Source organism: Myxine glutinosa, chromosome 9 (genome assembly GCF_964187855.1).
Source record: "Myxine glutinosa chromosome 9, kmMyxGlut1.1, whole genome shotgun sequence".
Classification (NCBI taxonomy): Eukaryota; Metazoa; Chordata; class Myxini; order Myxiniformes; family Myxinidae; genus Myxine; species Myxine glutinosa.
The window spans coordinates 13,951,335-13,978,225 of NC_136269.1; the positions used below are offsets into that span (position 1 = coordinate 13,951,335).

Below are 26,891 nucleotides of genomic sequence, written 5' to 3' on the forward strand. Positions count from 1 at the left end.
CCCATCCTGCCTATCGGGAGAATCCCATCCTGCCCATAGGTAGAATCCCATCCTGCCCATAGGTAAAAATCCCATCCTGCCCATAGGTAGAATCCCATCCTGCCCATAGGTAGAATCCCATCCTACCCATCGGTAGAATCCCATCCTGCCCATCAGTAGAATCCCATCCTGCCCATAGGTAGAATCCCATCCTGCCCATAGGTAGAATCCCATCCTGCCCATAGGTAGAATCCCATCCTGCCCTGCCTTATCCTTTTATAGACTGAATAATCAAAAACATACTTACTGTGGGCTCTTCGTTACCACTGTGTGTATAAGCGCACTCCAATCCAGGGATGCTGCACATTTTCTGCATTCTGCTGCACATTTGTTGGCAATCCTCAGCTGGCAGGGTGGCGGACAGGTATGCTGCACTATTTATACATTCTGCTGCACATTTGTTGGCAATCCTTGGCTGGCAGGGTGGCATGCTGCACTATTTATACATTCTGCTGCACATTTGTTGGCAATCCTCGGCTGGCAGGGTGGCGGACGGGTATGCTGCACAATTTCTACATTCTGCTGCACATTTGTTTTCAATCCTCGGCTGGCAGGGTGGCGGACGGGTATGCTGCACCATTTATACATTCTGCTGCACATTTGTTGACAATCCTCGGCTGGCAGGGTGGCGGACAGGTATGCTGCACAATTTATACATTCTGCTGCACATTTGTTGGCAATCCTCGGCTGGCAGGGTGGCGGACAGGCATGCTGCACATTTTCTACATTCTGCTGCACATTTGTTGGCAATCCTCGGCTGGCAGGGTGGCGGACGGGTATGCTGCACAATTTCTACATTCTGCTGCACATTTGTTGACAATCCTCGGCTGGCAGGGTGGCGGACGGGTATGCTGCACCATTTATACATTCTGCTGCACATTTGTTGACAATCCTCGGCTGGCAGGGTGGCGGACAGGTATGCTGCACAATTTATACATTCTGCTGCACATTTGTTGGCAATCCTCGGCTGGCAGGGTGGCGGACAGGTATGCTGCACAATTTATACATTCTGCTGCACATTTGTTGGCAATCCTCGGCTGGCAGGGTGGCGGACAGGTATGCTCTGAGTTGTCAAGCTTGGATTCAAATCTCGACCCAGCTATAAACTGCCATCCTGGTGTTACGCAGGCAAGGCGATGCATCGATGTGTGTCGTGCCATCCCTCGGATGGACTGTAAACTGAACGTCCTGTCTGCCAGTGTTCGTTGGTGGACGTTAAAGATCCCACGGTGTCCTTTGCTAAGAGGAAAAAAAACCTATTGCCAGAACTACGAACAAATTACAAATCCCTGCTCTGGACTCTGCAACTAGACCAGGTGGCATCAGCTCACATGTCCTAAAAAAATGCTCTGCTACTCTTCCACTTCCACTCTCTGCCCCTTTCACCCTGTCATTTGTACTCGGTCATCTTCCATCTGCTTGGAAATCCGGAAACATGACCACTTCAAAAAAAGATGCAAAAACTGATCCCCTTAACTAAAGACCTATCAGCTTATTTCTAATCATCCGCAGTTGATTTGCAAGCAACCTAATGTCAGATCACCAATTTAGTTTCAGCCCAGGTCACTCCACCTTGGACATGCTGCTTCTACTCACTAAACAATGGAGGCCCGCAATGTCAGACAAGAGTTGAGGGCCGTTTCTCTGCACATATCTCATGCTTTTGATACAGTCTGGCATCCTGCCTTGCTCTCCAAAATGTCTGCCTATTGCATCTAGGGCCAACTCCACCACACGGTTCACTGACTCCCTCTACCCTCATAACCAGCGTGTGGCTCTCAACAGAATCGTTTCAACTCCTCGCCCTGCCAAGGCTGGAGTGCCTCAAGGCAGTGTTCTAGGCCCAGTCCTATTCTTGATCTTCATCAATGATCTCTCTGACTCTCTGGAAAATCCTCTTTATCTATTTGCTGATGAGTCACATCCTCTGCTGTGACATCCCTCATTCTTCAGACAGACAAGCTGCGGGCTCTTCCCTCTCTTCAGACCTTGATAAAAATCACAAGATGTTCAAACGCTTGGAATACGTCTTTCAATCCTGACAAATGTCACAAGCTCACCATCTCTCCGCCATAAATGACGTATGGCAAACCCTCCTATCTACTTTCTTAACAATCCTCTTGAGAAAGTTCAGTCACTCAAACTCCTGGGTCTCACTATCAGCCATGATCTTTCGTGGGCAAACCACATTTCAAATTTGGCCTCCAAAGCCAGCCGGTGACTGGTCATCCTCCATCGTAAAAAGTCCTTCCTTGGCACACCATAACTCCTATCCACCTACAAGGCCTTCATCCACAGCTTGGTGGAGCACTGCTTTCCTCTCTAGGCTGTCACCCCTGCCTGACATCTTGCTTAGGTTGACGCCATGGAAACCAAGGCCTTCAAAGATCATCGGAATCTCTTGTGCTGAAGCTGAGTCTATGGGCCTATCACTTCGACATCGCTGACAGGTTGGTGGTCTCTGTCTTATACCGTCTCCTTTCTGGTCTTGCACCCTGTGCCCTCACCATGCTTTGCCTCCTCTCCCCCAGGGTTTCTGCAGGGAAAACATAATCCACCATCAACCCAATTTGGTGAAACAACCTAAATCCAGGATCACTTCTCACCTTCACTCATTCGTACATCTTTTTTCCAACTGTGGAATCAACTTCCACATTCTCTTCAATCTCTTTCTTCCCTCCAGGTCTTCAAGACAGCTGTTCACCACCATCTCAGATAACCCCCCCAATCCAAAACCATGAACTCTTCTACCTCCGTTAACCCCTCACCTTCCCGTTCCTCCCCCAAGCCCTCACCCCTCCAGATTTCCAGCAGTTTTTCCTTCCTGACAGATTGCTTCTGCATCCATCCTGCACATCCCAAGCATTCTTTCCTACCACTCATTCCTCCCCACTTTTCTTACCTCTCCAAGTCTCCCTCTATTTTGTCCTTGGTGTGTTTCCCCTTCTCCCTTTCTACTGTTCCTTTTGTTCTGTTGCGTCTTGATCCGTTCAGTGTTCTCGCTCTTCCACGAGCTTGACCTGGTATTCAAAAAAGAAACGAGCCGTGCATCAGCACTACTGCCGGGTACCCAGCAGATAATGCAAACCAGCAGCCATTTACTGCATGCAAAAGAGGAAGAAGACAACCTTATCTACCACGTAGGGGAAAAAAATGCATCGTGTCGGCAAATTAAAAAACACGAAACATGTCATGAGCGTATAAATTGCACTTTGAATCAGATCGAGGAATTGAGGGACAAAAAGAAAAACTCAGTAGCAAAAAGAGGAAAATCAATAATTATTATTACTTACAAATGACTTCAGCAAATACGTTTCATGTACGAGTTGATGAGTTATTGCATCGAGAGGTTTTGAGACTTATCAATGCTTCTCTGGTCCATATCAAATACACGTGTGTCGCTGTAATCCCTGCTGTTCCACAAGTCCCATCACATCCACATGAAGTATTCATTGATTTCTGGAACCACAAGGATGCTATCTGAAACAGGCATCACAATAAAGTACCAGCTACCCAGACGAAGGGCAGGTATGCGACTACGAGGCAGTAGGGATCAATTGCAAAAGTATCACTCAAAAACGAACGTCTGCACTCAGAGACTCTCGTAGAAAAACACGCCGGTGTATTCATCCGCGCAAGTACAGACGCATGCACGTACGTACGTGTTCACACGTGTCGGTTAAACAGACGCATGCACGTGCACATGTCATCGTATTTCTCCCAGTGACCCCGGTACATCTGCTCAATAAGTTCCGTTGACCGTTGCCATCTCCAAGAAGGATGGAATTGCCTCCTTGAAAAAGCTCCTGCAAAATAAAAACGAGGATTACTTCTCTACTGGAATGAGATCCGCGGCCAAAGCATACCCAGAGGAGCACCACATGATGGGGATCGTTCGATACGCCGCTCGGCTGCTCATCGTATGGCGAGGCGATCAAAAAAGTACCGGAATCAAACATCCCAAAGTAATACATCTCAAAATGTTTACATGTCCACATGCAATGGTCACGCGAGGTCTTAAAGGTCATCGTATACCTTCTAAGTTGATTGTATGCAGCAAACGTGGACCCAATCAAATAGACCAAGAGATAACAACCAGCACTTGGGCATGCAGAACTTTTGTGAGAGGTGCTCGGGTTTCTGGGAAAAGCCATGATGTCTTTTGTTCCAAGAACCTTGCAAAATGATCACGTGATTTTCATCAACATCTAGATTTCACGTAAACAAGCGTTTTGAATTATAAGTACTCAGATGTAGTCGGTATTCCGATCCAAGCCGAGTGAATGTTTCATGAGGGAGAGGGATCGTTTTTACTGCTGAAGGGTTAAAACTGAACTGCTTACACCTTGGCGAGCGAGGCTCAATGAATGCCTTTCAGAGTCCTCAATAATTCATGTTCAAATTAGATTTCCAATCACTGTGGCTGAGAGCCGAGGGGCTCTTTACAATAAACACGTCACAGTGTACTCCTCCAGCCCGACGCACGCCGAAACCACGCCACCGCACGATGCTGCGCGCATTTACATTCCCAGTTTAGAGGGCAAGGCGAGTCCACTTCAGAACCAAGAGCACAATTATAAAGGCACAGTATGGATACCAGAATGTAGTACCTGTAGCCAAAGGCTTTGGTCGCTATTGAAAAGTGGGGAGGACATTTTCTGGGAAGCTGATTTTGAAGAGGCTATGAAGAAGAAGATGATTATATATTTTTTTCATTTTCATGAATTTTTTTTGTTGTTTGTTTTTTGTTTTTTGTATACTGAATCGAGGCTCGTGAAAGAGCTAACATTTACTTCACAAACAAATCAACCAGACAAACAAAATATATTAAAAGAGGGAGCGGAAAACAAGATGGGGAGAGAAGGGGAAGCACACAAACACAACATTTGAGAGCAGGAAGATGTGTGGAAGGGAGAGGGCTTGGGGGGAGGAGGCGTGGGAAGGGGGGGAGGGGGGGGAGGGAGAAGTATAAAACACAAGGACACCAAGGACTTCCAGGACAGAAGTTGGTATTTCAAAAAAGTGGAATTTGGGTGAAATTAGCGGGGGTAGAAAAGATCAAGGTTTTGGATGGGGGAAGATAAGAGATGGTGGTGAACAGCTGTTTTAAAGACCTGGAGGGTAGAGTGGGATTGAAGAGAGTGAGGGAGTTTGTTCCAGAGGCAGGAGAAAAGAGGAATGAAGGAGTGAAGGTGAGCAGAGAGTCTTGATTTTGGCAGTTTGACCATAAGAGGGTTGCAGGCAGATCTTGTGCGACCTGTAGGAATATTTGCGGGACAGAGCCCAGAGAGAGCTGGGGGGGGGGGGGGGCGCAAGGCCAGACAGGAGTCGGTAGAAGACAGAAAGACCACCAACCTGCCTGCGGTGAGTGAGTGAGAGGCCCTTGGAGTTAGCTTCATCGTGGAAGATTCCAATGATTCTGAATGCTTTGTTTTCAACAGCGTGAAGACGAGCTAGGTGTGAGGCAGGAGCACCAGCCCAGAGGGGAGAGCAGTATTCCATTGAGCTGCGGATGAAAGCCTTGTATGTGGTGAGGAGCTCAGGTGTGCCAAGGAAGGACTTCGCACGACGGAGGATGCCCAGTCGGCGACTGGCTTTGGAGGCCAGATGATCTGAGGGATGAAGAAATGTGGTTTTCCCAGGAAAGATCATGGCAGATAGTGAGACCCAAAAGCTTGAGTGACAGAACTTCTTGGAGAGGATTATTCAGAAAGTGGATGGGAGGGTTGTCCAGTCGGTCTTTTCGGAGAGACATCGTAAGAGTGTGAGATTTGTCAGGATTGAAAGACATGTTCCACTTGTTTGCCCAGTCTGTGATTTTGTCCAGGTCTGCAGAGAGTGAGGAGGCTGCAGACTGCCGATCTGAGGGATGAAGAATGGAGCGACAGAGAGTAGAGTCATCAGCAAAGAGATACAGAGGATTTTCAAGAGAGTCAGAGAGATCATTGATGAAGACCAGAAAAAGCACAGGGCCCAGAAAACTGCCTTGTGGAACTCCAGCCTGAACAGGAAGAGGAGATGAGAGAAACCCATTCAGGGCCACACGTTGACTACGACTAGAGAGGAAGTCCGCCAGCCATGCGTGGAGATTTCCATGGATACCAAAAGAGGAGAGTTTGGTGAGCAGAGCGGGGTGCCAGACCGTATCGAAGGCACGTGATATGTCAAGGGAGACTGCTCTAATTTCCTGTTTGGCATTGAGGACCTCCATCCATTGTTGAGAAAGCAGAAGCAGCATGTCCAGAGTAGAGTGTCCAGGTCTGAAACCAAATTGATGATCAGAGATGAAGCCATTGGAGAAGAGGAAAGATTTCATATCTGAAGCAATAATGGATTCCATGACTTTACTGATAATTGGGAGAAGGCTGATTGGTCTGTAGTTGCTGGGATCTGTTTTTGCACCTTTTTTGTGCAAAGCGGTGATGTTGGCAGATTTCCAAGCAGATGGAAGATGACCTTGAGCAAAAGAGAGAGTGAAGAGAACAGAGAGAGGGAGTGAAAGAGCGGAAGACCAGGATTTTAGGACCCGTGGGCTGATGCCGTCAGGTCCAGTTGCAGAATCCGAGTCGAGGGTTGACAGAAACTTTTCCAACTTGTCAGGAGGAAAGGACACAGAGTCCAGGAGCAGCTGGGTACGACTGGGTACGGTGGGTACAGAGAGGGATGGGTTTGGGACACAAGATTTAGAGGCAAACACAGAGTTGAGGCATTCAGCTTTTTCACGTGCGGAGTCAGCCGAGTGGCCATTTGAGGTGAGGGAGGGGATGGAGGGGGAACAAACACCAGAAACAGATTTGACCAGACGCCACCAGGATTTGGAAGAGGGAGACAGATAAGAGAGTTCGGTCCTGAGAACGGAGAGATATTGTTTCCTGGCTCTCCTGAGGGTAGACACACACTTGTTTCGGGCTTTGTGAAAGGAAATGAGATTTCCTTCCGTTGGATTTGCTTTCCAGGAGACGAAAGCAAGTTGTTTCTGGGCAATAGCCTCACCACAAGATTCCGTGTACCATGGACGGGAGGAAGGGTATGACAACAGAAGACGAGATGGGATAAATCTGTGCATGAGAGAGAGCAGTTTGCTTTGGAAGAATTCCCAGGAAGAATTTATGTCAGAGGCAGTAGAGATGGGAGACCAGTCCAGATGATTGATGGCTGCTTGAAGACCGTGCCAGTTGCCTGAGTGAAATTCCAGACTCGTCGACGCTGAGGAGGCTCTCTGAGAATGGTCAGAGAGATGTCCACTTTAACAAGCACATGATCAGAAGAGCCGATTGGAGCAGAAGAAGAGCAGCAGACATTTTCAGGGAAGTTAGTCATAACCAAGTCCAGAAGAGAAGATGCTCCGTTGACTGAAATCCGGGTCGGGAAATTGACAGATTGTGTCAGTCCCAGTGAGTCACAGAAGTCCTTTGCTGAAGAGCCATGGCTGGTGAGAGAGGTACCCACACCCAGCCAACTGGCATGGTGACAGTTGAAATCACCACATATGAGGAAGAGAGAGTTGGGATGGGTAGATAGAAGTTGGTCCATATTCTCAGACAGCGAGATGTAGATGGAGTCATCACTGTTTGGTGGACGGTACAACACACATATGAACAAAAGGTGGGAGCGAAGGGGAAGCCGTAGCCAAAGGTATTCCTGGGGGTGAGGTGGAGAGAGGGCAGTGCAGGGCGAGTGAGGAAGAGAGTTTTTTATAAAGATAGCAACCCAACCTCCAGGACGAGGCTCAGGTCTATCATACCGGAGGAGGGAGTAACCTGGGAGAGATACCAAGGAATCAGAGACATCATGAATGAGGAAAGTTTCTGTAAAGCAGATCACGTCTGGTTTGTCAGAAGCAACCTGTATGGAGAGATCAGACAAGTTTGAGCGAAGGCCCTGGATGTTTGAGGCCCATACTGTTAAGGAAGAGGAAGGGGGAGCATCGGATACAGAACAGGGGGGGGGGGGGAGCGGTAGGGTAAGATGTGGAAGAGGAGGAAGATGTCGGGAGAGCTGTTGAAGGTGTGTCGGAGATTACAGAATAGCTTGGAGAAAGGGAAGAATGGGGCGGACAAAAGGTTTGATGGTGATTGGGAGAGGCACAGTGAGGTGTTATTTGACGAGGGGGAAGAGCGAGGCAGAAGGTTGAGGGAGATGAAGGTGAAAGTTGGAAGGGGGAAGAAGCGGGGAGGACGCTTTGAGGAGGAGGGTGAGAGGGGAGTCTAGGAGGGGAGGAGCGAGGGAGAGTCTCGGAGGGGAGGGGTGTTGGGGGAGATTTGAAAGGAATGGGTGGTTGGGAAGATTTGGAGGGGAGGGGCAAGGGGGAAGATTTGAAAGAGATGGGTGATGGGGATGATTTGGAGGGGAGGGGCAAGGGGGTAGATTTAGAGGGGAGGGGTGATGGGAAATGGGATTTTGGGGTGATGGGATTTTGAAAAGTGTACGATTAATGGGAAACGAACATTTATTGCAAAATGGGTTTCTTGAGACATTCGAGTCAAAAATACGTTTGAGGATGCTGGAGGGAGGATGGAGTGCTGGAGAGTTTAGGGAATGAATGAAAGATGCACGATAAGAGATGGAATTTTTTTTTGGAATGAATAGATTTGGTGAGCAAATTTGATATAATCGCTTAAACAGTCACCAATTAGAAATGTGATATCAAACTTAAAATTGAATTGATGGTATATCAGGAGGGCGGAAGACTTCCTATGTAACGGTAGGGATAACAAACAATTCCTCAAAAGAGAAAATCTACTAAGACACGAACTTGTAAACCTGTGAAAGTGCCAGTCAGTCATCTGTGTAAGATTTCACATCAAACTAGAACGCCACTTTGTAGAGCGCATACTCCCGCCGTGGGTCAAGTTGGAATAGTACGATTTCACAAAAGTTTGAGGGAGTAGTTCAGTGACAACACAAGACAAGACAACACAAGACAAGACAACACAAGACAGACACTGCACAGATATATATTTAGAATATATAGAAGATAATGTTAAAAAAAAAACAAGGCAATTTCACTTACATTTTCGGATTCAGCGTTCAATTCTATGTATGTGAGTGTATTTTGAGGCATGTGTGACTTCAAATAAAATTGTAAACCAGGAAAACGTTCGTTTCATTCCTGAGGGATACAACATGTAAAACTGGCCCAAACGTGAAAACAAAACTCGCTCATTTTAAGTCGTGCAAGCTAATGCGTCCCCTCATTCTTCTGGGAAGAATCCCGTGCACATGCTGGTCACACTTATAAGTCACCTAAGTCTTTATAAGTTCATCAAATACTGACACCGCGATTGACATTCGCTGAGGTAAATGTTGATATCTCTTCTGAGGTTATAATAAAAACAAAACAAAAAAAAAACAGTTTTAAAGCATTATACATATCAAACGATACATTTTATGAAACGGGGAAACCGAATACACACTTTGGTGGTTTTAAAATGACAGAATATGTCTTTATTAGAAAGAAAAAAAAGAACCTTGAAGACGACGCTGCTAACAAAATACACCGCTCTAACGCATAACCACGAGTTTAAACTACATTTACAACAAATATGAAAACTATTTTCATATCACCATGTCAAATATAGAATATATAGAAGATAATGTTTAAAAAAAAATGAGCCCTATCTTCCAATGATAAAAAATCCTTCAAAAAATTCCTGGATCTGGAATAATATCCTGAGCTTCACCAAAAACGAATCAATTCTTCCTTATCCCAAGGGCAATCATCCCACCAACTTTCATCCAAATCCGTTCAGAACTTTTCCAGATATCTTGTCCACAAACACATGGACACGATCGAATGCATTACTCCCTAACGGGAGTAATAACACTCGTTGACCCTTTGTGTGCGGCATCTTTTTTTTCAAAATTTTCATTGAAAAATTAATGTTTTTTTTGTCGTTTTCCAAAAAAAAAAAAAAAAATTTTCATCTTGTCACAAATCTGCGACAAAAGCACGCGAAGGGTTAAACGTTTGGAAATTACTAAACGACAAAATTGACAGAACAAAAATAGCCTGTTTGTACTTTTCAGGCAGTAACTTAAAATTGGGTTAAGCTCAGTACTTTGTTCAAAAGCGAATCTTCAGCATTTTACAGGGGAAGGTCCCCATGACAGCTCAAATTTTTCATAACTTGTTGAAAGGATTCCACGAAAAGTAGGTGTAACTGCATATTTCCGCTTTGGGCAACGAAGTGCCAAGAGGGGTGGGCGGAAAACAGCTGTCAATCAGTCTGATGGGGCGGGGCCGCAAGACACATTTGACCATATGTACTATTTATAATGGTAGATCGTCTGTAAAGTATTTGCAGTGCTGTACCATTACAATGTGAGTACGTCTACAAAGTTTGGACTCCAACATTTATAAAGTAGAACAGCACTCGGTAGAGCACATACCTCCGCCAGGCTGAACAGTTTATGTTTTGTATCTCACTGATGGGCCAGATCTGGATCCAGACCTGAACCAAAATCTAATCGGCTTGGTCTTGTCACCTACCCAACTTACCCACCAAGTTTTATCAAAGTCCGTCTACGTTTTGAAATATCGTACGTGCTTTATATCGTTTTTTATCCTATCTCTCAATTGTGAAGTATCACTTACAAAATTGTAGTATCCAGATCTGTATACCAAAATTGTAGTATCCTCGTCATACACTCAACCTCTCCACCAAATTTTGTGTGAATCCGTCCACGTTTATAAGATATCCTGTTCACAGATAGAGAAACAGACTCCCCCTAAAGAAACAGACAGTCCTCAAAGTTCCCTCTTAACTCCTCCACAAAGCTGCCTCCTCCCCCCTTCCTCTCTCTTCCAATGCATTCCTCCACCCCCTCCAATCGTCTACTTTGCTCTACTCCCCCCTCAAATTACTCCTCACTGTCCCTCATCCCATCACCATCTACTAGCCTTTGTCCTCCTCATCCTTCCCCTTATTCTAGCTCTTCTGCAATCTCTGACACACTGTGAACTGCTCTCCCTACCCCCCCCCCCCTCTCCTCCCTCATCTTACCCTACCCTTCCCCTCTCTTGTATCCGATGCTCCCCCTCCTTCTTCTTTAACGGTATGGACCTCAAACATCCAGGGTCTTCACTCAAACCTGACTGATCTCACCATACAGGTTGCTTTTGATAAACCAGACTTGATCTGCTTTTCAGAAACTTCATCCTTCAATATGTCTCTGACTCCTTAAAATCTCTCCCTGGTTAGTAATGCTCGAGAAAAGTTCATATAAAGGGTGCCAATTTGATTCATACAGCTGCATGAATAAGTAAATGTATTTTATTTGCCAGATGCAGGGCACCCCTTTATATTAACTTTTCTGGAGCATTACTTGGTTCCTCCTAAGAACACAAGGGTAGTCCAGCATGCACACGAGATTTTTTGAATGTCCCTTCTTTTCTTTTGTTTGGCATTTTCTACAAGTTATGGAATGTCCCTTCTTTTCTATAGTTTGCCACATGGAACATCCCATATAAAGGGGCCTTTTCTATGTCCCTGGCAATTTGGATAAGGGGAGTCAGAAGAGTTGGATCATACAATCAAAAAACAAGGTTGGTTTAAATGACCGAGCAGAGCATGGATAAGGATATGACTGGATCCTGCTCTGCGGGGAAAAATGGCCTCTAAAGGTGGTTCTACTTACATTACAAGATACTCGACAGGATCCTTGCAAAACAATCTATTGAATAACTGCATTAAAATCACAGACTATGCTCCGAGGGACTCCCAACTGATGAAAAACACAGTGCAATGGGGGAGAGGGTTAATGAGGGGGCTAGGAAGACCCATTATAGTCGGAAGCTATCTGTCAGCAGGGAAAGTGCAAATCAACAGCACACAGAACATTCTGCACAGTATGACATCATGATATGGTCAACTTGCTTCTTCAGTATTCACACAAGTGTTTGACTTCTCAAGAAACATTCTGTTCAAAAACAAAACGCTTTACGTCACAGAATAACAAGGGTAAAATGAAAAGAGCCGAAAGAGAGAGCCAATGCACAAACAGCCCTCTCCTTCTGTAGCAGTTTATGAGCAGGGATGAGTCACATGACCAGTTTGATCCAATGGGGAGTCAAAATTGAACCTCTGGACTGACTGTTCAAATTGAATGTCGAGGCAAGTTTTGAGCAGTCAGTATTGGTTTAAAAAAAAATCTCGTCTTTGGTGGTATTCAAAAATCTTAAAAACAACAACATAGCATGCCAAACACAATAACAACAATAGCACGTTGCCATGACAGTGGGATTTTGTTGTGGTGCCAAGATCATTGCGGCAATTTAATAGCACTCCACATTTAATAATTAGTGCATTCAATATGAAACGGTAGCATGCAGCAGCACCCGGTTCTCGTCAAGAAACTGCGTTACGACTCAAAATAAGACAGAATTCCAGGCCCGGCATAGCAAATGGAATATATGGGCCAGCAAGCCAGAAAATGGTTTCTGTGGAATAATATTTCCAAAAACTCAAAGCAAATAGATATCCTCCACATTTCATGTCTCTCACCCACCTCGCCCTGACTGCCATTTCATTGCCGTCCCAGCGTGGACTGTAAGGATAAGACTTGTGGAGTTGTTGAAGGAGAAACCTGGCAGCTGTAAAATGGCAACATGACTGGAACGTAATGACCGGCTGGTCGCGTGGGAAGCAAATCGGAAGATCGACTGTGAGGAATCCGGTGGGATACACACGTTCAATTCGTTAAAGGGGAATGCACATATTTCATCCAAAGAAATACCTTCTCAGCTGCATAATGACATACACACATCTGCAGGTGTATCAAATGTATTCAGTTTCGATTGTGCTCGGGACATTGTGCTCCTTGTTTGATGAGACAATCCCATACAAGCTGAAGAGGTACTTACTATGAATAAGGCAGTACAAACAGTCATTCTCCAACAGAAGGCTGAGCTTGGTGAACCCTTCGGCATCGTACTCCACAATAGCTCTGAAAGACAACAACCTAGGTATTACAGGTAGCTATCTTACACATCTTTACAAAATAAAAACCTGTGTGGGCAAATGTCAGCCTGGTCAAGTCTCACCTGACCTGTCATTTTTAGCAAGTGTTATGGAGCTTACAGGTTCAAAGCCTCATGATCGAAAGAAACCCTCTGGACCCGGAAAGAAAAACTGCGGATCTAGACGTCGTTATGACTAACTTCCCAGCAAATGTCTGCTGCTCTTCTTCTGCTCCAATCGGTTCTTCTGATAATTTTCTTCTCTTCTTCAAACTTCTTCAAAGCCAGTCGCCGACTGGGCATCCTCCGTCGGGCGAAGTCCTTCCTTGGCACACCTGAGCTCCTCACCACATACAAGGCTTTCATCCGCAGCTCAATGGAATACTGTTCCCCGTCTGGTCTGGTGCTCCTGCCTCACACCTAGCTCGTCTTCATGCTGTTTGAAAGCAAAGCTTTCAGAATCATTGGAATCTCCCATGATGAAGCTAACTCCGAGGGCCTTTCACTCACTCACCGCAGCAGGTAGGTGGTCTTTTTGTCTTCCACCGACTCCTCTTCGGCCTTGCTCCCCCAGCTCTATCTGTGCTCTGTCCCCCAAATATTCCTGCAGGTCGCACAAGATCTGCCTGCAACCCTCTTATGGTTAAACTGCCAAAATCTAGGCTCTCTGCTCACCTTCACTCCCCTTTTCTCCCGCCTCTGGAGAAACTCCCTCACTCTGTTCAATCCCACTCCTCCCTCCAGGTCTTTAAAACAGCTGTTTACCACCATCTCTTATCTTCCCCCATCCAAAATCTTGATCTTTTATACCCCCGTTAATTCACACCAGATACTTCTTTCCTGGAAGTCCTAGCAGTCAGTGTCCATGTGTTTTATACCTCTCCCACCCACCCCCTCCCCTTCCATGCCTCCTCCCCCCAAGCCCTCTCCCTCCCACAGATCTCTCGATGTCCCTGTTCTCTACTGCTGTACTTGTGTGCTTCCCTCTCTCTCCCCATCTTGTCTCCTGCTCCCTTTATCATATGTTTTATGTATCAGTTTGTTTTTTTGTGATTATTGTTAGCTCTTACACAAGCCTCGATCTTTTATACCAAAAAAAAATACCCCCCCCCCCCCCCCCCCAAAAAAAACACCCCCCCCCCCCCCCCCCCCAAAAAAAACCTGTTAGTTTAACGTCCTAGGTTTCACTATGAAAAGGCCAAATCAAACCCAAAGGCCCGTGTATTATGACAAATTCTCAGCTTTCCAACGTATTTCCATAAATCTTCAAATATTTTACTCTTTCGATCAAAATTGCACCAACCATTAATTAATGCTAAAAGTGAATCAATATCAAAGAGTTTGAAAACAGGGAGAGGACAACGGGGAAGGGGGAGCGAGGGGGGCAAGTGGTACAAAAGCTGTTGAAAACTAGATGGACAGTCACAAAGTTGGAAAAGAACAGTTTTTAAAAAAGGTATAATTGTTTGATTAAATCGATTAGTTTATTTTCTAACATTGATCTAAGTCTGATATTGGACTTTATACATATACCAGGCCCAAGACAAAGACATTATTGAATGTCTGTGCCGAAATTGAGGATTTCGAAGTGTACTTTTTCATGGATTGCAAGGACATTGAAGACAATGGAAGTAGGTTTATGGGTTTGAACTTGGGCTCCTGACATCACGACCTAAGTGGTTCTGATGAGAACAGTAACAGACCAATCCAATCCATGAATATAATGACATGCCAAATATGGAAATGCAGATCTTGTGACAAAGATGAACAAAAACAGAGAGGAGAGCGAGGAGGAAGAGGTGAGACAGAGACAGAGACAGAGACAGAGACAGAGAGAGAGAGAGGGAGAGGGGGAGAGAGGGAGAGAGAGAGGAGGAAGAGGAGAGAGAGGAGAGAGAGGAGAGATAAGAAGGAGAGGAGAGATAGGAAGGAGAGGAGAGATAGGAAGGAGAGGAGAGATAGGAAGGAGAGGAGAGATAGGAAAGAGAGGAGAGATAGGAAGGAGAGGAGAGATAGGAAGGAGAGGAGAGATAGGAAGGAGAGGAGAGATAAGAAGGAGAGGAGAGATAGGAAGGAGAGGAGAGATAAGAAGGAGAGGAGAGATAGGAAGGAGAGGAGAGATAGGAAGGAGAGGAGAGATAGGAAGGAGAGGAGAGATAGGAAGGAGAGGAGAGATAGGAAAGAGAGGAGAGATAGGAAGGAGAGGAGAGATAGGAAGGAGAGGAGAGATAGGAAGGAAGGAGAGATAGGAAGGAGAGGAGAGATAGGCAAGAGAGGAGAGATAGGAAGGAGAGGAGAGATAGGAAGGAGAGGAGAGATAGGAAGGAAAGGAGAGATAGGAAGGAGAGGAGAGATAGGAAGGAGAGGAGAGATAGGAAGGAGAGGAGAGATAGGAAGGAGAGGAGAGATAGGAAGGAGAGGAGAGATAGGAAGGAGAGGAGAGATAGGAAGGAGAGAGAGATAGGAAGGAGAGGAGAGATAGGAAGGAGAGGAGAGATAGGAAGGAGGGGAGAGATAGGAAGGAGAGGTGAGATAGGAAGGAGAGGAGAGATAGGAAGGAGAGGAGAGATAGGAAGGAGGGGAGAGATAGGAAGGAGAGGAGAGATAGGAAGGAGAGGAGAGATAGGAAGGAGAGGAGAGATAGGAAGGAGGGGAGAGATAGGAAGGAGAGGTGAGATAGGAAGGAGGGGAGAGATAGGAAGGAGAGGAGAGATAGCAGAGATAGCAGAGAGAGGAGAGGAGGGAGAGGAGAGGAGAGGAGAGGAGAAGAGAGAGAGAGAGAGAGAGAGAGAGAGAGAGGAAGAAGAGGAGAGAGGAGAGAGAGGAGAGAGAGGAGAGATAGGAGCGAGAGAGAGGAGAGAGAGGAGCGAGAGAGAGGGAGAGAGAGGAGAGATGGGAGAGAGAGGAGCGAGAGAGAGGAGCGAGAGAGAGAGAGAGAGAGAGGAGAGAGAGAGGCAGGAGAGAGAGGCAGGAGAGAGAGGAGAGAAAGGAGAGAAAGGAGAGAAAGGAGACAGAGAAAAGAGAGAGGGTCAAAACAGACATCGTGATCACCGAGTGTAATCTTTGTCGTTATGTTGTGATCTTTGGGTAAAGCTGGAAAAGCCTCCTTTCCCTCCTACGTGGGCTCAAACCCAAACTTATCAAAGTCAGCAAGCAAGTCTAAATGTTCCATTCCTGATTGCAGCTTCAATTCGTAGCACGACGACGGATTCAAACAAGGAACGCGATGATGTTGACTTGGCTATTACACTGTATTACAGCAGGGGGTTTGTACAAAACGTACGGATGCAGAATGGTCCCCGCCAGAGAAGACAGCACAACCTTGGGAACAACTTGCTGGCATCAATAGGTACTTCCTGGAAATTGTATGACATCCTCTGGGTGGTGACCCCCAGCTGACGTAATAGTGCATAGTACGAAAACATGTCACTGTAAAACATGAGTATTCTTATTTGATGAACATTCAGTTTCAAAAAATATTGGGTCAAAATTTGATGTAAAGAACAATTAATGCAACAGTGTAAATTTGCATGACTATCATGTGGCTAACGATGTGATGCATGTATATTGCAAGCTCGCGGCCTTGCTTCTATATCCCAAGGCGGTGTTAGGGGCGTGCAAGCCAAGCTCGGTCTCATGTGCTGGGGTGTGTTCACGGAGCTGTATATACAACTGGAGCACAGTTGCAGCACGTGCTCTCTGGGCAAGCAGCCGCCATGTTGGAATACCCTTCACTCGCGAGAACGCGAGAGGTACAGCACAGCTGAGAGTGTGATAAGCGTGAACACATACAAACGCAAATGGACTTTATCAGTTCCGTTGCCAGATTGATTCACATTTGTTTTCCTCTTTCGTTTGTTTTCCTTCTGGCGCTTGTCATAGATCCACGAAGCTGACTGACAAAGCTGAGAGTCTGATTTTAGTAAGTGAGAAGTACCAAGTTGAGTTGGTCTGCGAGAATAACTGAGTCTCAGTGCCCCAATAAAATGGAATGAAAGTGTGGTGCTTGGGAGGGGAGGGGGGAGTGTAACTACAAATTGATAATCGTCCAGAAACAATTTCCACTTCGATTGTCTTTTTTTAAGCATTAAGAAAGAAAGCAGAAAGAAACAATAAGAAACCCGCATATGGGGTTAACAACCAACCAACCAACCGACACACACACACACACACACACACACACACACACACACACACACACACACACACACACACACACACACGGGAGTGGGTCATCCACTCCATTCACACACACACACACATATTGTTTTTTATTTTTGTTTCTCACAATTCTATCCCTTATGGTTTTCAAATCTTATGTCCAACGATGCTCCGATTCTTATGTCCAATTACACACACACACACACACACACACACACACACACACACACACACACACACACACACACACACACACACACACACACACACACACACACACACACACACACACACACACACACACACACGATAACAAACGCGAGTGGTGACACATAAACGATGCACCGCCTTTCTCCCCACGTGCAGAGTACCTACAGTCATGTGAAAAAGTAAGTACACCCCAAGTAAAGTTTTGACTTTTTCAACATATTTCAACATACAGCTATTTGATCTTCATTTCAACAATATTGAGAGATAAAGGTGATATAATATAACAAATATCATGAAACATTTACATTTTGTAGTCCATTGTATAATTTAAATAAACATAAATGCAAATTTCGCATGTGGAAAAAGTAAGTACACCCCTACATTTATCACTACTTCAAATACCTAAAATTAGAATCAGGTGCACCAGCTCAGGTGCAAATGATTAGAACATCGTTAGAGAGGATCTTGGAGGAACCTGTCTTATTTCAACCTCAGACGTTTAGTTTGGTTTGCTCTTTGTTGTTGAAGTGTGCGGCGTCACCATGCCTAGATCAAAAGAGCTCTCTGAGGCCTTCAGAAAGAAGGTTATAGATGCCTACGAGTCTGGGAAGGGATTTAAAAAGATCTCCAAACAATTTGAAATCAATCATTCGACTGTCCGGAAGATCATCTACAAGTGGAGAAGATTCCAAACAACTGCCAACTTGTTCAAGCCAGGCCACCCCAGCAAGTTCAGCCCGAGAGCAGACCGCAAGATGCTGAAAGAAGTCTCCAAGAACCCCAGAATGTCATCACGGGACCTACAGGTAGCTCTTGCCACTGTTGATGTCAAAGTGCACGAGTCTACCATTAGAAAGAGGCTGCACAAATTTGATCTACATGGGAGGTGTGCTAGGAGGAAACCTTTGCTGTCCAGAAAGAACATCAGGGCAAGACTAAAGTTTGCCAATGAACACCGAGGCAAAGACCAGCACTTCTGGAACAATGTGCTCTGGACAGATGAATCAAAGGTAGAGCTATTTGGCCACAGTACCAGAAGACATGTTTGGCGAAAACCAAAGACAGCATTTGACCACAAGAACCTGATACCAACTGCAAAGCATGGTGGTGGAAATATTATGGTTTGGGGCAGCTTTGCTGCATCAGGGCTGCCAGTTAGGCCTGGGCAGCTCACCATCATACAATCCACTATGAATTCTTCATTGTAGCAGAGGGTGCTTGAGGATAATGTGAGGCCATCTGTCAGAAAGTTGAAGCTCAACCGTAGATGAACCTTGCAACATGACAATGACCTTAAACACACCAGTAAATCCACCAAGGAATGGCTGAGAAGAAAGAAATGGAGGGTTCTGGAATGGCCAAGTCAAAGCCCGGATCTAAATCCCATCGAGATGTTGTGGGGGGATTTGAAACGAGCTGTGCATGCAATTGTGTATGCTGTGCAACAATTTTTTGTTGAATAAATTATTGCAAATTCAATTTGTCATTGTTTTTTGTTCAATTAGATCACCTTTATCTATAAGATACTGTTTAAATGAAGATCAAATATTGATATGTCCACATATGTTAAAAAGATTAAAAAACATTTCATGGGGTGTACTTACTTTTTCCACATGCGAAATTTGCATTTATGTTCATTTAAATTATACAATGGACTACAAAATGTAAATGTTTCATGATATTTGTTATATTATATCACCTTTATCTATCAATATTGTTGAAATGAAGATCAAATAGTTGTATGTTGAAATATGTTGAAAAAGTCAAAACTTTGCATGAGGTGCCCTAACTTTTTTACGTGACTGTAATTGCAACTCGTTATCGTGACTACGTCTAAAGAATGAAACATTCCGACGATATAAAGAATACAACTCAAATGGAAATGTCCCTTGGAAAAAAGTATTTTGGGCGGTGTATAAGAACATAACATTGCACCTTTGTATCCCACGAAAAAACCCAAGTTACTCTTTTAGTTACAGCATAGAAAATGACATTTTTTAAATGAAAGATTTCAAATAAACTTATTTAAAGTGTACGTGGACATAACGTATAAAATAAGAACAAAAACATATCTTTCAGCAATTTCCTCTGTTAATTTATTTATTTTACATATGTGAATTACACGTCCATGCACACGTGAAATGGAGTTTGTTTATTCATTCTGGAAGTGAACACGATGTTGAAAACTGTTGTGAAAACCAAAAAAAAAGATCGATGGAATGAATGGAAGTTTAAACAGATTTACCTTTACTTCCGGATAATAATGATGAATGAAATAAGAAATAAGGAAATATATGTCGGCATCATTGTTGACGTTTTTGTGACGACTGTCATCAAACGGAAAAGTAATATATTATCTTAACGGAAAAGAAAAAGCGAATTTTTCATATATGTCGACATTTTGAGCTATATGGGCGGTGTATGATACATCGTCCCGCGTCGATTCTGGTTGAATCATTAAAGATTTCAAATAAACCTATTTAAAGTGTATGTGCACATAACTAATAAAAAAAACGAAGAAATATCTCTCGGTAATTTCCTGAAACATATTTTACTTCCGGAAAATAACGATGAATGAAATAGGAACGAATAAATATATGTCGGCATCATTGTTGACGTTTTTGTGACGACTGTCATTAAACGGAAAAGTAATACATCTTAACGGAAAAGAAAAAGCGAGTTTTTCAGATATGTCGACATTTTGAGCTATTTGGGCGGTGTATGATACATCGTCCTGTGATTTTTTATATATCTTGGCATTTTCCCGTGTGTGCGTGAATTTTCTCAAATATTTCTGACACCGAGTCTAAAACCATCGATAAAAATGAAATAAGATGGTGAATTCGAGATAAAATCGCGAGGGTGAATCAATGAATGGGCTTTATTTTACAAGCCTTCAAAAATGCATTTCGTTCTATAAACAGAAACTTTCATCGGATTTTCTTCCCGTTTTTTTTCCAACCGAGTCTAAAACTATGCTAGCGACTGTGAAAAATGAAATGATATATCGAATTAGAGTTGAAATAAAACTGTGAGAGAGAGCAAGACACCGCAGACCTAACAAAAGGGCCTCAAAGCTATGCAAGTTAATAAAATGGTGGATATTTGTTTATGAAGCCTCTCCCAGAATGGGTGGAGCTACTCTCTAAACGGAGTAAGCCACACCCCCGGAGACGGATCACCTACGGCTATTATAATATAGATACATTCACATGATGAATTAAACACATCAACATAAACACAAGCCGAATCAGCGACTCTGAGTGGAAACTTCACCGCCGAGAGCCAAATAATAATAATAATAATAATAATAATAATAACATCATTAAACATTAAAAAATCTGATTTAATATAAAATAAAGTTCCCTTACTTGTGAAAAGTGATGGTTTTGGTCATTTTCAACTCTCGGGAATGTCTGTGATTGCAGCCGCAATCAAAACAGAACACCATGTTGTTTTTACCTAAAACCAGTGAGATCCTCCCTGGGCTATGGTAATCCAAGGTGGAGGTAATAACGCCAATCGTTACGTACATAGGACCACAGCGGAGATTGATCCAGTTATACACCTCAGTCGGTGTGTTCCATTCCCAAGCAGCTTGTAGAGCACTCGCCAAGTGGCTTAAGCACTCAAGGTAGCACGAGGCTCCATGGAAACGGTTACTAAGGGATGGCTGGTTTGGCAAGCTCATTGATTTACAGCGCGAGTTTATTTACAGCGTGTCAAGTGAGATTAATCATTCGGGGGTTAATTACCGTTATTATAATCACAAAATAATTTAAAATATATTCACAGGAGCAGTCAGGGGGGATCATGCTATTCTTTTTCAATACTGCCAATTATTTTACTATTATTTTATTGCACCATTTAAAGTGGCCATTGAAAAACGCCATAAGGTAAAATGACGGCTCAAGCTGCTATATATACACCTTCCCAAGGTGGGAACGGGCGATAAAAAGGGAATTCCTCTGGATTTTTTTGCAGTCAAGTGGTCTAAATCAACGTAGGCAAAGTGAATGTGAAAATAACACGGAGTCCTCTTACTCGTGATATAATTGAGGATTTCTGAAGCGTCATTCGTAATATCCTCGTCTACCATTACCAGAAGAAGCAGCGATCAATACACGGTAAACGTTTACGAAGATAATTTGCATCGCCCGACCTTCGAAACTCCTGGTGAGAGAAGCAAATTAGGTCACCACAACCTTTACCGTATGAGCTGTAGTCCACTTGGCAAGTCCAGTTGGTTGAGATTGCATAATGGTAAGTAACGACCGAATACATCGACGATTTTGATAAGTGGCCAAAAGGGCCACCTAGGGCCAACGTTTTGATGGCCAAACAGAGGTTTTGGTGGCATTTGGCACCCGGGCCAGCGATTATATCGAACCCTTTGTGTATACAGTGTTGAGGCTCATGTAAGAGCTAACACATCAAACATGAAAACATGCACGGACACATGAAACATACAATAAAGGGAGCGGGAGACAAGAGGGGGAGAGAGAGAGGAAAGCACACAAGCACAAAAACAGTAGAGAACAGGGACGTCTGTGGAGCCCTGTTGTAAATATGTTATTGATACAATATCTTCCTGATTTACAAATTTCCAAATGATGAGCTTTAAACCTTGCATGCTGAAATTTTTGATACCAACAAAAATTTGATCAATCACTTCAAAACCTGACATTGCAAACTTTTGCTGAAATTCAGTCAACTCGGTATTGAGCTACAAATTCAAAACATGACCTGGTGGAAAAATTTCGATTGTGGAATTTAAAATGACCACGTACAGTATCTCGCAACAAAATGCCACAGCATCACTCGGCTTACATCTGAGACGATGACGTCAGAGTATCCATTCCCTCCATCTCTCCTACGTCGTCACGTTTGTGCTTAAATGCAGTTATTTTATTTACTTTATTTAAACGTTCTTGTACATCATTAATCCATAACTATGGCAACTAAAATTAAGATAACTGCCCAAGGAAGTGATACTCATCTATCTATAATTCCAGTAATCTCTGTTTGTACGTTTGTACGTTTGTACGTCTGTACGTCTGTACGTCTGTTTGTCTGTGACCGCTGTTTCTCGACAACCACGGGTCCGATATACTTTTAACTTGCCAGGTATATTGCTGGGGACCCGAGGATGTGCCTTTTCAAGGTTTCATATTAATCGGACAATTACTTACCGAGCTATGTCCAAAAAACGATTCAACCAATCAGAGAGCAGCGAACGATCGCGTGTGCCGAACGTGGAGGACACACTCTGCCTCGGATGGCACATTTGAGAGCGTATTCATTTATTTCACGTTTGCAAACTATGTTGGCGTTAAACTATGTTTTAAAACTAATAAAACCGAATTTGCGATTCATTCGCTTTCCTGCGCGTTTGTGCACGCGATGGCGATTTCTTTACCAAACTCCGGAAGCCGTTCGCTTTGGACCAAACCATTGCATGTAAATAGAGGGGGGGGATTGTCACCGTACTCGCAAGCCGTTCGCTTTGGACCAAACCATTTCATGTAAATAGAGGGGGGGGATATAATTTTAGATATAGATATAGTACGGGCAATGCCCTAGTAGAAAGAAAGATGGGAAAGTGAGATTGTGAGAAAGGAAATTAGAAATTCTTAGTCAGTTTGACGCTGGTGACCACCTCATGGATATTGTGCGTGATTTAGGCCTTGCAAGTACAATGGTGATTACGATACGCAATAACAAAGAAAAGATCATGACATGTGCTCGAACTGTGACACCTCCCAGTGCGGTGCAATCGTTTGTTAACCTTATTTAATTTCTGAATTAATAATAAATTAAAAACTTTTTATTACTATTATTATTTTGTATTATTATTATTAGTGTTATTTCTTATTACAAGTACATCTGCTCACTCAGAAGCGGCAGGGGGAGTCATGTTATTATCCTTATTATTATTGCCAATTATAATCAGTTGAATGTTAAACAGCAGGAGCGACTGTTTAAAATGGTAATCATACGTGTTTGTGGTTTATAATATTTTTTTTACTTCTGGTAGGGAGTGCTCCCACGTAAATGCCACGATAAGGTATTTAAACACGTTAACACGGCGTTTGCTCAAGGAGGAAAACACACCTTGAGGAGGTGGGATTTTATTAGTATTAATATTGTTTTGTAATAACATTAATATTATGCCATTATCATTAATTTGGTTATTTAAAGGTCTTGCAAAAACGCCACACTAAAGCTAGCTTAACAGGGATATACACCTCAACACGCAACCAAATTGGCGGGGAAGACTCCCTTGGCGGAAAAAAAAAAAACCCTTGGAGAGGGGGGGAAATGAATTCGCTACAACCTCCATTGTGTGACTCTTAGTCCTCCTGTCAAGGTGAGTTGAGATTGGATATGTAACGACCGAATATATCGCCAACAAAAACCGTCAGACAGACAGACAACAAATTGCATATTTTAGTATGATGCTTATTGTAGCTTTTTGTTATTTTCTGTTATTATTGAATTTTGGACAGTTTATTTTTTCCCAGGGGATGTATATATATATATATATATATATATATGTATATATATATATATATATATATATATATATATATATATATATATATATATATATATATATATATATAGGTTAAAATTAAATCCTGATTTACAAACTACTTTTCAGGAACACTTGGTGTTTGTAAATCAAACGATTGCTACAGTATTCCAAGGTAATTAGTTGATGTTAACAAGTATAGTATTTAAAACCAAAGCACTCGTTACCTTCCAAAATGACTGAGAAACGCTGCAATGTATTCCCTCCTCTTGTGGTAGCTTTGTACAACGTACTGGATCTGTGCAAGGGAGGCAAGCTGATCCTATGGAAAATCAAATTTCCTACACACCCAAAACATAAAGGTGTGTATAGAAAAGGGGAAAGGGATCTACACAGGAAGAAAGGTTTAAATGGAAGGTTAGTAGTTAAAATCAAGGTATTCAAATAAATCAAGGTAATAACTAAAATATAACTTTTTTGAAAGTTTTTATTACCTCCACCACCAAAGGTGGATAGAGCTTATGCTATCAGCCATGTCTGTCTGTCTGTCTGTTTGTTACTTGGGGGGGAAAAATTTTTTTTTGCAAGTATGTTGATCACTCCGGTGTGTGTGTGTGTGTGTGTGTGTGTGTGTTTGTTTGTGTGTGTGTTTGTCTGTCCGCTCACTTATACTTGCCTACAGGTCACAATTTTAAACCGATCTTCACGAAACTTCACCAAATGGTAGAGTTCGTGATCCGACAAAATCCTATATATTTTTGAGGTTAAAAGTTCAAAAGGTCAACATAGGCCAAAGGTCAACAACAATTTCAAATTTCCAAAATCCTCAATTTTCATCCCATTCACTTGAAATATGAATGGGATTTACATATCGGCTAACTGAATTAAACCACCAACTATTTTTGAGATCGTAGGCCAAAAGGTCAACATAGGCCAAAGTTCACCACTTTTTTTCAAATATATAAAATCCTCAATTTTCATCCGATTGACTTGAAATTTGAATAGCATTTCCATATCGGCAGACTGCATTCAACCACCCACTATTTTTGAAATAAGCTTGGGCCAAAAGGTCAACATAGGCCAAAGGTCAACCACTTTTTTCGAATTTCTAAAATCCTCAATTTTCATCCAATTGACTTGAAATTTGAATAGGAGTTACATGTCGGCTAACTGAATTCAACCACCAACTATTTTTGAGGTCAACATCGGCCAAAAGGTCAACATAGGCCAAATTTCAAAAATTGTCAATTTTCTCAGATTAACTTTAACTTTGAAGACGATTTGCAAATCAGGTCACTGAATTCAACCACAAATTATTTTTAGGTCAAAAGTATTCTCTACTGAGCGATATTCTACTTTGTACTGTTTTGCCAAGTGTCCCTCTACGAGTGATTTTTCATTTGTCTGTCCGTTTGTGAACAAAATATCTCAAAACGTTGTGGACGGATTCGGACGAAATTTGGCAGAGATGAGCGTATGCGACAAGGACGAAATGATTAGATTTTAGTGAAGATCCGGATTCGGATCCGGCTACTAGAATTTTAAAGTGATTCTTCATCATTGGGAGATAGGGGCAAAAACGATACATAGCAGGATGTCTCAAAAAGTTATGGACGGATTTGGACGAAACTTGGTGGACCGGTTGGGTGTCTTACAAGGACGATTCGATTTTGTTTAAGATCTGAATATGGATTCCGATATGAGAGTTGTTAATTTTTTTAAGTGATTCTTCATCATTGGGAGATAGGGCCAAAAACGATACATAGCAGGATATCTCATCTCAAAAAGTTATGGACGGATTTGGACGAAACTTGGTGGACCGGTTGGGTGTCTTACAAGGACGATTCGATTTTGTTTAAGATCTGAATATGGATTCCGATATGAGAGTTGTTAATTTTTTTAAGTGATTCTTCATCATTGGGAGATAGGGCCAAAAACGATACATAGCAGGATATCTCATCTCAAAAAGTTATGGATGGATTTGGACGAAACTTGCAGGACAGGTTGTTGCGTGACAAGGAAGAATCGATTCAATTTTGATGACGATCCGGATCCGGATCCAGCTAGTAGAATTTTTAAGTGATTCTTGACCATTAAGTGATATGGTCAACCAGGCGGAGGTATGCTCTCTACTGAGTGCCGTTTTAGTTTTATTACAGAAACTGCAGTGAGAATCGAAATAAAGAGGAGGCAAATAATTAAATAATTCTGCATTTGCACGAAATAAAAAGTCAAAACAATAAAGGATTGAATTCATACTCTTTCCAGAGCATCAGTACTTGCAGAAGGGGTCACATGGCTGGGCAGTCTTGAAAAATACTCCAAGTGGTTTGCCATAGACTTCCCAGCAATATTTAGGGCAGGAATTTGGGATTTCGCCAGGCTGCCGGCACACAATGGCCTACACCTAGCAAAAGTCACCTTGGGATATTTAACACCCACTAGTAAATGCTGGCAGATGGGACCCTGGCTTAACAACCAATCTGACAAACTGCGCACTCAGTGATTGAATGCCCAGCCTGTGAATCACCAGGGTGGTAGTTTATAGGTAGGTGAACAATTAAACCCAGATGAGACAGCTCAAAGATGAGCATGCTATTTCTGAGCAATCCTGCAACGATATAATAGTTATAGCAAGAATAGCAGCAGTGATGATGGTAGTACTACTACTAGTAGTCACAGCAGTAGTTGTTGTTTTCGCATGCAGCCTGTGGCTGCTGATTGAATAAATTTCTCTGGAAGCGCGTTTGTGCCGCTGATGCAGTGCCCCAATTACCAGTGAGCTGGTACTAAATTTGCCGACCTCGGAAGGATGACAGGCTGAGTCAACCCTCCTGGCGTTAATTCAATGCTCGACCGGGATTCAAACTCAAGATCCTGGTATCCCAAGCCATCACCCTAACCGTTAAGCCAACACCAGGCTTAATGATAGTAGTAGTCATAGTAGTAAAATAGGAGCAAGGGGGGGCATGAAAAAAAAAAGCA

General features: G+C 43.2%; 1 protein-coding gene across 2 annotated transcripts in view; it reads right to left on the reverse strand.

The window, feature by feature from the left end:
• Positions 1–3,562: 3,562 nt before the first annotated feature.
• The window catches only part of LOC137435629 (BRISC and BRCA1-A complex member 2-like), a 44,552-nt gene continuing 21,223 nt past the window's right edge, over positions 3,563–26,891 (reverse strand). For both annotated transcript variants that reach the window (XM_078784105.1, XM_078784106.1), the window contains 5 exons: positions 24,134–24,204; positions 12,905–12,987; positions 12,550–12,703; positions 3,723–3,845; positions 3,563–3,679 (listed from right to left, as the gene is read on the reverse strand). In XM_078784105.1, the coding sequence (XP_078640231.1) occupies positions 3,782–3,845; positions 12,550–12,703; positions 12,905–12,987; positions 24,134–24,204 (372 nt within the window). In that variant the 3' untranslated portion in view covers positions 3,563–3,679; positions 3,723–3,781. The remainder of the gene's footprint in view (positions 3,680–3,722; positions 3,846–12,549; positions 12,704–12,904; positions 12,988–24,133; positions 24,205–26,891) is intronic.